The sequence below is a fragment of the Oncorhynchus nerka genome, unplaced genomic scaffold, assembly GCF_034236695.1.
Source record: "Oncorhynchus nerka isolate Pitt River unplaced genomic scaffold, Oner_Uvic_2.0 unplaced_scaffold_1302, whole genome shotgun sequence".
Lineage (NCBI taxonomy): Eukaryota > Metazoa > Chordata > Actinopteri > Salmoniformes > Salmonidae > Oncorhynchus > Oncorhynchus nerka.
Window position 1 is genome coordinate 83,018 of NW_027040051.1, and position 11,559 is coordinate 94,576.

The following is an 11,559-nucleotide window of genomic DNA, read 5'->3' on the forward strand; positions in this document are numbered from 1 at the left end:
GGCCAGATAGGAGACACAATGTGGACACTGGAGCCAGATATGAGACACAATGTGGACACTGGGGCCTGATAGGAGACACAATGTGGACACTGGGGCCAGATAGGAGACACAATGTGGACACTGGGGCCAGATAGGAGACACAATGTGGACACTGGGCCAGATAGGAGACACAATTTGGAGACTGGGGCCAGATAGGATACACAATGTGGACACTGGGGCCTGATAGGAGACACAATGTGGACACTGGGGCCAGATAGGAGACACAATGTGGAGACTGGGGCCAGATAGGAGACACAATGTGGAGACGAGCCAGATAGGAGACACAATGTGGACACTGGGGCCAGATAGGAGACACAATGTGGACACTGGGGCCAGATAGGAGACACAATGTGGACACTGGGACCAGATAGGAGACACAATGAGGACACTGGGGCCAGATAGGAGACACAATGTGGACACTGGGGACAGATAGGAGACACAATGTGGACACTGGGGCCAGATAGGAGACACAATGTGGACACTGGGGACAGATAGGAGACACAATGTGGACACTGGGACCAGATAGGAGACACAATGTGGACACTGGGGCCAGATAGGAGACACAATGTGGACACTGGGGCCAGATAGGAGACACAATGTGGACACTGGGCCAGATAGGAGACACAATGTGGAGACTGGGGCCAGATAGGAGACACAATGTGGACACTGGGGCCAGATAGGAGACACAATGTGGACACTGGGGCCTGATAGGAGACACAATGTGGACACTGGGGCCAGATAGATGGTAGGAATCAGACAACACAAGACCCATATTGATACCATGTGATAACTTTAGATGGTAGGAATCAGACAACACAGACCCATATTAATACCAGGTGATAACATTAGATGGTAGGAATCAGACAACACAAGACCCATATTAATACCAGGTGTAAATGGGGTCAATAAGAGTTGTTGTGTTGTTTATTCCAGAGATGGAGTTCAGGCTGAGAACTGCAGAGGACCAGGTGAAGCTACTGAAGGCTGAGAATCAAGGTAAAACAAGAGATTCTGTTGAATCTGTGATTTGGGTAATATATTTGAACCAATATTGTGTATTTATTTATTGATCGTTCCGCATGATTTCAATCCCTTTCTGATTGCACACCTTTTGATTTGATCAAACCTTCAATGTTTGCCCATGTTGGAAGAGGTCAGAAAGGGACAGGTTGAACCTCAATGCCAAAACATTCAGAACATAGAGCTGTAATATAATGAAAAGAATGGACCTATCCCTTTATACCACTGTATGTTAGCTGGTACCACATTTCACATTTAAAATGAATAGAAACTTCCATTTACTACCAGAAAGATGGATCCCGGTCCACCCACTGTTGAATGGCAACTTGAATGTGAAAGTCAATTCTATTATCTATGTTTCTATTTATTTATTGATCTGTGTATTGATTTATCCACACGTTGTGTTTTAGTAATCGATTAGTGTATTCATTTATCCACACGTTGTGTTTTAGTAATCGATTAGTGTATTCATTTATCCACACGTTGTGTTTTAGTAATCGATTAGTGTATTCATTTATCCACACGTTGTGTTTTAGTAATCGATTAGTGTATTCATTTATCCACACGTTGTGTTTTAGTAATCGATTAGTGTATTGATTTATCCATACGTTGTGTTTTAATAAACGATTAGTGTATTCATTGATGGATTGAGCTCTCTGGTTTCAGCCCTGGAGATGAGGACTCTTGACGTCAGCTCCAACTACTCTCAGAGCCAGGTCGAACTACAGAAGACTGAGCTGGAGGAGCTGAAGAGAGAGAACACAGGTAGAGAAGAGAGAGAGAGAGAGAACACATGTAGAGAAGAGAGAGAGAGAACACAGGTAGAGAAGAGAGAGAGAGAACACAGGTAGAGAAGAGAGAGAGAGAACAAAGGCAGAGAAGAGAGAGAGAGAACACAGGTAGAGAAGAGAGAGAGAGAACACAGGTAGAGGAGAGAGAGAACAAAGGCAGAGAAGAGAGAGAACACAGGTAGAGAAGAGAGAGAGAGAACACAGGTAGAGAAGAGAGAGAGAGAACACAGGTAGAGAAGAGAGAGAACAAAGGCAGAGAAGAGAGAGAACACAGGTAGAGAAGAGAGAGAGAGAACACAGGTAGAGAAGAGAGAGAGAGAACACAGGTAGAGAAGAGAGAGAACAAAGGCAGAGAAGAGAGAGAACACAGGTAGAGAAGAGAGAGAGAGAACACAGGTAGAGAAGAGAGAGAGAGAACACAGGTAGAGAAGAGAGAGAGAGAACACAGGTAGAGAAGAGAGAGAGAGAACACAGGTAGAGAAGAGAGAGAGAGAACAAAGGCAGAGAGAGAGAGAGAACACAGGTAGAGAAGAGAGAGAGAGAACACAGGTAGAGAAGAGAGAGAGAGAGAACACAGGTAGAGAAGAGAGAGAGAGAACAAAGGCAGAGAGAGAGAGAGAGAACACAGGTAGAGAAGAGAGAGAGAGAGAGAACAAAGGTAGAGAGAAGAGAGAGAACACAGGTAGAGAGAGAGAGAGAGAGAACACAGGTAGAGAAGAGAGAGAGAGAACACAGGTAGAGAAGAGAGAGAGAGAACAAAGGCAGAGAAGAGAGAGAACAAAGGTAGAGAAGAGAGAGAACACAGGTAGAGAAGAGAGAGAACACAGGTAGAGAAGAGAGAGAGAGAACACAGGTAGAGAAGAGAGAGAGAGAACACAGGTAGAGAAGAGAGAGAACAAAGGCAGAGAAGAGAGAGAACACAGGTAGAGAAGAGAGAGAGAGAACACAGGTAGAGAAGAGAGAGAGAGAACACAGGTAGAGAAGAGAGAGAGAGAACAAAGGCAGAGAAGAGAGAGAACACAGGTAGAGAAGAGAGAGAGAGAACAAAGGCAGAGAAGAGAGAGAGAGAACACAGGTAGAGAAGAGAGAGAGAGAACAAAGGCAGAGAAGAGAGAGAACACAGGTAGAGAAGAGAGAGAGAGAACACAGGTAGAGAAGAGAGAGAGAGAACACAGGTAGAGAAGAGAGAGAGAGAACACAGGTAGAGAGAGAGAGAGAGAGAGACACAGAGAGAGAGAGAAAGAGAGAGAGAACACAGGTAGAGAAGAGAGAGAGAGAACACAGGGAGAGAGAGAGAGAGAGAGAACACAGGTAGGAGAGAGAGAGAACACAGGTAGAGAGAGAGAGAGAACACAGGTAGAGAAGAAGAGAGAGAGAACACAGGAGAGAAGAGAGAGAGAGAACACAGGTAGAGGAGAAGAAGAGAGAGAACACAGGTAGAGAAGAGAGAGAGAGAACACAGGTAGAGAAGAGAGAGAACACAGGTAGAGAAGAAGAAGAGAGAGAACACAGGTAGAGAAGAGAGAGAGAGAACACAGGTAGAGGAGAAGAGAGAGAACACAGGTAGAGAAGAGAGAGAGAGAGAGAACACAGGTAGAGAAGAGAGAGAGAGAGAGAACACAGGTAGAGAAGAGAGAGAACACAGGTAGAGAAGAGAGAGAGAGAACACAGGTAGAGAAGAGAGAGAGAGAGAGAACACAGGTAGAGAAGAGAGAGAACACAGGTAGAGAAGAGAGAGAGAGAACACAGGTAGAGAAGAGAGAGAACACAGGTAGAGAAGAGAGAGAACACAGGTAGAGAAGAGAGAGAGAGAACACAGGTAGAGGAGAGAGAGAGAGAGAACACAGGTAGAGAAGAGAGAGAGAGAGAGAACACAGGTAGAGAAGAGAGAGAGAGAGAGAACACAGGTAGAGAAGAGAGAGAGAGAACACAGGTAGAGAAGAGAGAGAACACAGGTAGAGAAGAGAGAGAGAGAACACAGGTAGAGAGAGAGAGAGAGAGAGAACACAGAGAGAGAGAGAGAGAGAACACAGGAGAGAGAGAGAACACAGGTAGAGAGAGAGAGAGAACACAGGAGAGAGAGAGAGAGAACACAGGTAGAGAAGAGAGAGAACACAGGTAGAGGAGAGAGAGAGAGAACACAGGTAGAGAAGAGAGAGAACACAGGTAGAGGAGAAGAAGAGAGAGAGAGAGAGAGAACACAGGTAGAGAAGAGAGAGAACACAGGTAGAGAAGAGAGAGAGAGAACACAGGTAGAGAAGAGAGAGAACACAGGTAGAGGAGAAGAAGAGAGAGAGAGAGAGAGAACACAGGTAGAGAAGAGAGAGAACACAGGTAGAGAAGAGAGAGAACACAGGTAGAGAAGAGAGAGAGAGAACACAGGTAGAGAAGAGAGAGAGAGAGAGAGAACACAGAGAACACAGGAGAGTAGAGAGAGAGAGAGAACACAGGTAGAGAAGAGAGAGAGAGAGAGAGAGAGAGAGAAGAGAGAGAGAGAGAGAACACAGGTAGAGAGAGAGAGAGAGAGAACACAGGTAGAGAAGAGAGAGAACACATGTAGAGAAGAGAGAGAGAGAACACAGGTAGAGAGAGAGAGAGAGAACACAGGAGAGAGAGAGAGAACACAGGTAGAGAGAAGAGAGAGAGAGAACACAGGAGAGAAGAGAGAGAACACAGGTAGAGAGAGAGAGAGAACACAGAGAGAGAGAACACAGGTAGAGAAAGAGAGAGAGAGAGAACACAGGTAGAGAGAGAGAGAGAGAACACAGGTAACACAGGAGAGAGAGAGAACACAGGTAGAGAGAGAGAGAGAGAGAGAGAGAACACAGGTAGAGAAGAAGAAGAGAGAGAACACAGGTAGAGAAGAGAGAGAAGAGAGAGAGAGAGAGAGAGAGAGAACACAGGTAGAGAAGAAGAAGAGAGAGAACACAGGTAGAGAAGAAGAAGAGAGAGAACACAGGTAGAGAAGAAGAAGAGAGAGAACACAGGTAGAGAAGAGAGAGAACACAGGTAGAGAAGAGAGAGAACACAGGTAGAGAAGAGAGAGAGAGAACACAGGTAGAGAAGAGAGAGAACACAGGTAGAGGAGAAGAAGAGAGAGAACACAGGTAGAGGAGAAGAAGAGAGAGAACACAGGTAGAGATGGAGGATGAGCTGAAGAAAGAGAAAATGTATAGGAGTGAAGGAGCTGAGGACAGAGAACAGGTCTCTGAGGTCTGAAGGACAGAGAACGGGTAGAGGACTAGAGGACAGAGAACAGGTAGAGGACTGGAGGACAGAGAACAGGTAGAGGAGTGGAGGACAGAGAACATGTAGAGGACTGGAGGACAGAGAACAGGTAGAGGACAGAGAACAGGTCTCTGAGGTCTGAAGGACAGAGAACGGGTAGAGGACTAGAGGACAGAGAACAGGTAGAGGACTGGAGGACAGAGAACAGGTAGAGGACTGGAGGACAGAGAACAGGTAGAGGACTAGAGGACAGAGAATAGGTAGAGGACTGGAGGACAGAGAACAGGTAGAGGACTGGAGGACAGAGAACAGGTAGAGGTCTGGAGGACAGAGAACAGGTAGAGGTCTGGAGGACAGAGAACAGGTAGAGGTCTGGAGGACAGAGAACAGGTAGAGGAGTGTAGGACAGAGAACAGGTAGAGGACTGAAGGACAGAGAACAGGTAGAAGACTGGAGGACAGAGAACAGCTGGAGGAGTGGAGGACAGAGAACAGGTAGAGGATTGGAGGACAGAGAACAGGTAGAGGACTGGAGGACAGAGAACAGCTGGAGGAGTGGAGGACAGAGAACAGGTAGAGGATTGGAGGACAGAGAACAGGTAGAGGACTGGAGGACAGAGAACAGGTAGAGGACTGGAGGACAGAGAACAGGTAGAGGATTGGAGGACAGAGAACAGGTAGAAGACTGGAGGACAGAGAACAGGTAGAGGACTGGAGGACAGAGAACAGGTAGAAGACTGGAGGACAGAGAACAGGTAGAGGACTAGAGGACAGAGAACAGGTAGAGGAGTGGAGGACAGAGAACAGGTAGAGGTCTGGAGGACAGAGAACAGGTAGAGGACTGGAGGACAGAGAACAGGTAAAGGAGTGGAGGACCGAGAACAGGTAGAGGACTGGAGGACAGAGAACAGCTGGAGGAGTGGAGGACAGAGAACAGGTAGAGGATTGGAGGACAGAGAACAGGTAGAGGACTGGAGGACAGAGAACAGCTGGAGGAGTGGAGGACAGAGAACAGGTAGAGGATTGGAGGACAGAGAACAGGTAGAGGACTGGAGGACAGAGAACAGGTAGAGGACTGGAGGACAGAGAACAGGTAGAGGATTGGAGGACAGAGAACAGGTAGAAGACTGGAGGACAGAGAACAGGTAGAGGACTGGAGGACAGAGAACAGGTAGAAGACTGGAGGACAGAGAACAGGTAGAGGACTAGAGGACAGAGAACAGGTAGAGGAGTGGAGGACAGAGAACAGGTAGAGGTCTGGAGGACAGAGAACAGGTAGAGGACTGGAGGACAGAGAACAGGTAAAGGAGTGGAGGACCGAGAACAGGTAGAGGACTGGAGGACAGAGAACAGGTAGAGGACTGGAGGACAGCGAACAGGTAGAGGACTGGAGGACAGAGAACAGGTAGATGACTGGAGGACAGAGAACAGGTAGAGGACTGGAGGACAGAGAACAGGTAGAGGACAGAGAACAGGTAGAGGAGGACAGAGAACAGCTGGAGGACTGGAGGACAGAACAGGTAGAGGACTGGAGGACAGAGAACAGGTAGAGGACTGGAGGACAGAGAACAGGTAGAGGACTGGAGGACAGAGAACAGGTAGAAGACTGGAGGACAGAGAACAGGTAGAGGACTAGAGGACAGAGAACAGGTAGAGGAGTGGAGGACAGAGAACAGGTAGAGGTCTGGAGGACAGAGAACAGGTAGAGGACTGGAGGACAGAGAACAGGTAAAGGAGTGGAGGACCGAGAACAGGTAGAGGACTGGAGGACAGAGAACAGGTAGAGGACTGGAGGACAGCGAACAGGTAGAGGACTGGAGGACAGAGAACAGGTAGATGACTGGAGGACAGAGAACAGGTAGAGGACTGGAGGACAGAGAACAGGTAGAGGACAGAGAACAGGTAGAGGAGGACAGAGAACAGCTGGAGGACTGGAGGACAGAACAGGTAGAGGACTGGAGGACAGAGAACAGGTAGAGGACTGGAGGACAGAGAACAGGTAGAGGACTCGAGGACAGAGAACAGGTAGAGGAGTGGAGGACAGAGACAGGTAGAGGACTGGAGGACAGAGAACAGGTAGAGGAGGACTGGAGGACAGAGAACAGGTAGAGGACTGGAGTACAGAGAACAGGTAGAGGACCAAGAACAGGTAGAGGAGGACTGGAGGACAGAACAGGTAGTGGACTGGAGGACAGAGAACAGGTAGAGGACAGAGAACAGGCAGAGGAGGACTGGAGGACAGAACAGGTAGAGGACTGGAGGACAGAGAACTGTAGAGGACTGGAGGACAGAGAACAGCTGGAGGAGTGGAGGACAGAGAACCGGTAGAGGACGGGAGGTTAAGTTGCCATAGTAACTAAAGCATTACAACCACAAATTGTTGTCTGACCATTTAAACCATTGTCTTGTTGGTTTCAGGTAGAGAAGAGACCAATGTGTGTCTTTGTTTGTTTCCTCTAACAGAACGGAAGGTAGCATTCTCTGTTACTTTGGGAGTTGGGGGTTACTATGGTGGTTACTATGGACCCACATCCACTACCCTGGTCTACAAGGACATCCTGACAAACATAGGCAATCACTACAACCCAACTAATGGTGAGTCCTCAACTGAATTATCTATAGAGTCTTCGACTGAATTATCTATAGAGTCTTCAACTGAATTATCTATAGAGTCTTCAACTGAACTATCTATAGAGTCTTCATCTGAACTATCTATAGAGAGTCTTCAACTGAACTATCTATAGAGAGTCTTCAACTGAATTATCTATAGAGTCTTCATCTGAACTTTCTATAGAGTCTTCAACTGAATTATCTATAGAGTCTACAACTGAATTATCTATAGTCTTCAACTGAACTATCTATAGAGAGCCTTCAACTGAATTATCTATAGAGTCTTCAACTGAACTATCTATAGAGAGCCTTCAACTGAATTATCTATAGAGTCTTCAACTGAACTATCTATAGAGTATTCAACTGAGTTATCTATAGAGAGCCTTCAACTGAATTATCTATAGTCTTCAACTGAACTATCTATAGAGAGCCTTCAACTGAATTATCTATAGAGTCTTCAACTGAACTATCTATAGAGAGTCTTCAACTGAATTATCTATAGTCTTCAACTGAACTATCTATAGAGTATTCAACTGAATTATCTATAGAGAGCCTTCAACTGAATTATCTATAGTCTTCAACTGAATTATCTATAGAGAGCCTTCAACTGAATTATCTATAGAGTCTTCAACTGAACTATCTATAGAGTCTTCAACTGAATTATCTATAGAGTCTTCAACTGAATTATCTATAGAGTCTTCAACTGAACTATCTATAGAGAGTCTTCAACTGAACTATCTATAGAGAGTCTTCAACTGAATTATCTATAGAGTCTTCATCTGAACTTTCTATAGAGAGTCTTCAACTGAACTATCTATAGAGAGTCTTCAACTGAATTATCTATAGTCTTCAACTGAACTATCTATAGAGTATTCAACTGAATTATCTATAGAGAGCCTTCAACTGAATTATCTATAGTCTTCAACTGAATTATCTATAGAGAGCCTTCAACTGAATTATCTATAGAGTCTTCAACTGAACTATCTATAGAGTCTTCAACTGAATTATCTATAGAGTCTTCAACTGAATTATCTATAGAGTCTTCAACTGAACTATCTATAGAGTCTTCATCTGAACTATCTATAGAGAGCCTTCAACTGAATTATCTATAGAGTCTTCAACTGAACTATCTATAGAGAGTCTTCAACTGAACTATCTATAGAGAGTCTTCAACTGAATTATCTGTAGAGTCTTCATCTGAACTATCTATAGAGTCTTCAACTGAATTATCTATAGAGTCTACAACTGAATTATCTATAGTCTTCAACTGAACTATCTATAGAGAGCCTTCAACTGAATTATCTATAGAGTCTTCAACTGAACTATCTATAGAGTATTCAACTGAATTATCTATAGAGAGCCTTCAACTGAATTATCTATAGAGTCTTCAACTGAATTATCTATAGAGTCTACAACTGAATTATCTATAGTCTTCAACTGAACTATCTATAGAGAGCCTTCAACTGAATTATCTATAGAGTCTTCAACTGAACTATCTATAGAGTATTCAACTGAATTATCTATAGAGAGCCTTCAACTGAATTATCTATAGAGTCTTCAACTGAACTATCTATAGAGAGCCTTCAACTGAATTATCTATAGAGTCTTCAACTGAACTATCTATAGAGAGTCTTCAACTGAACTATCTATAGAGAGCCTTCAACTGAATTATCTATAGAGTCTTCAACTGAATTATCTATAGTCTTCAACTGAACTATCTATAGAGAGCCTTCAACTGAATTATCTATAGAGTCTTCAACTGAACTATCTATAGAGTATTCAACTGAGTTATCTATAGAGAGCCTTCAACTGAATTATCTATAGTCTTCAACTGAACTATCTATAGAGAGCCTTCAACTGAATTATCTATAGAGTCTTCAACTGAACTATCTATAGAGAGTCTTCAACTGAATTATCTATAGTCTTCAACTGAACTATCTATAGAGTATTCAACTGAACTATCTATAGAGAGCCTTCAACTGAATTATCTATAGAGTCTTCAACTGAACTATCTATAGAGTCTTCATCTGAACTATCTATAGAGTCTTCAACTGAATTATCTATAGAGTCTTCAACTGAATTATCTATAGAGTCTTCATCTGAACTATCTATAGAGAGCCTTCAACTGAATTATCTATAGAGAGTCTTCAACTGAATTATCTATAGTCTTCAACTGAACTATCTATAGAGTCTTCATCTGAACTATCTATAGAGTCTTCAACTGAATTATCTATAGAGTCTTCAACTGAATTATCTATAGAGAGTCTTCAACTGAATTATCTATAGAGAGTCTTCAACTGAATTATCTATAGAGAGCCTTCAACTGAATTATCTATAGAGAGTCTTCAACTGAATTATCTATAGAGTATTCAACTGAATTATCTATAGAGTCTACAACTGAATTATCTATAGTCTTCAACTGAATTATCTATAGAGTCTTCAACTGAATTATCTATAGAGTCTTCAACTGAACTATCTATAGAGAGCCTTCAACTGAATTATCTATAGAGTCTTCAACTGAATTATCTATAGAGTCTTCAACTGAATTATCTATAGTCTTCAACTGAATTATCTAGAGAGTCTTCAACTGAATTATCTATAGAGTCTTCAACTGAATTATCTATAGAGAGTCTTCAACTGAATTATCTATAGAGAGCCTTCAACTGAATTATCTATAGTCTTCAACTGAATTAGCTATAGAGTCTTCAACTGAATTATCTATAGAGTCTTCAACTGAACTATCTATAGAGAGTCTTCAACTGAACTATCTATAGAGTCTTCAACTGAATTATCTATAGAGTCTTCAACTGAACTATCTATAGAGAGTCTTCAACTGAATTATCTATAGTCTTCAACTGAACTATCTATAGAGTATTCAACTGAATTATCTATAGAGAGTCTTCAACTGAATTATCTATAGAGTCTTCAACTGAATTATCTATAGAGTATTCAACTGAATTATCTATAGAGTCTTCAACTGAATTATCTATAGAGTATTCAACTGAATTATCTATAGAGTCTTCAACTGAATTATCTATAGTCTTCAACTGAATTATCTAGAGAGTCTTCAACTGAATTATCTATAGAGTCTTCAACTGAATTATCTATAGAGAGTCTTCAACTGAATTATCTATAGAGAGCCTTCAACTGAATTATCTATAGTCTTCAACTGAATTAGCTATAGAGTCTTCAACTGAATTATCTATAGAGTCTACAACTGAATTATCTATAGTCTTCAACTGAATTAGCTATAGAGTCTTCAACTGAATTATCTATAGAGTCTTCAACTGAATTATCTATAGAGTCTTCAACTGAACTATCTATAGAGAGTCTTCAACTGAACTATCTAGAGAGTCTTCAACTGAATTATCTATAGAGTCTTCAACTGAATTATCTATAGAGAGCCTTCAACTGAATTATCTATAGTCTTCAACTGAATTATCTATAGTCTTCAACTGAATTAGCTATAGAGTCTTCAACTGAATTATCTAGAGAGTCTTCAACTGAATTATCTACAGAGAGTCTTCAACTGAACTCTGTATGGAGAGAGATTCTCACATGTTCTATCTCTTTCCCAGGTCACTTCACAGCCCCAGTGAGGGGAGTGTACTACTTCAGAATCGCCTTGTTCGGAATCGTAGAAAGGAACAGCGGAATACATTGCAACCTCCGCACTAACGGCACCGTAACCCTGAAGGCAGGTCTTTGGGAATACATTGCAAAGTCCCAGCACCACGTAGCTAATGCTGCCTCTCTGCTGCTAGAGCAGGGAGACGTAGTTGACGTTCAACTGGGTGGAACCACAATCTACGATGACAGTCACAAGAGAAACACCTTCAGTGGCTTCCTGCTCTTCCCAGTGTGAGATGCTA

General features: G+C 42.9%; 1 protein-coding gene across 1 annotated transcript in view; it reads left to right on the forward strand.

Annotated features, from left to right (window-relative positions):
- Window positions 1–11,553, forward strand: part of LOC135568969 (uncharacterized) — a 28,203-nt gene extending 16,650 nt beyond the window's left edge. The window contains exons 2-5 of the mRNA XM_065015747.1: window positions 973–1,035; window positions 1,726–1,824; window positions 7,541–7,672; window positions 11,266–11,553. Coding sequence (XP_064871819.1) covers window positions 973–1,035; window positions 1,726–1,824; window positions 7,541–7,672; window positions 11,266–11,552 — 581 coding nt within the window. The 3' untranslated portion in view covers window position 11,553. The remainder of the gene's footprint in view (window positions 1–972; window positions 1,036–1,725; window positions 1,825–7,540; window positions 7,673–11,265) is intronic.
- The last annotated feature ends 6 nt before the right edge of the window (window positions 11,554–11,559 follow it).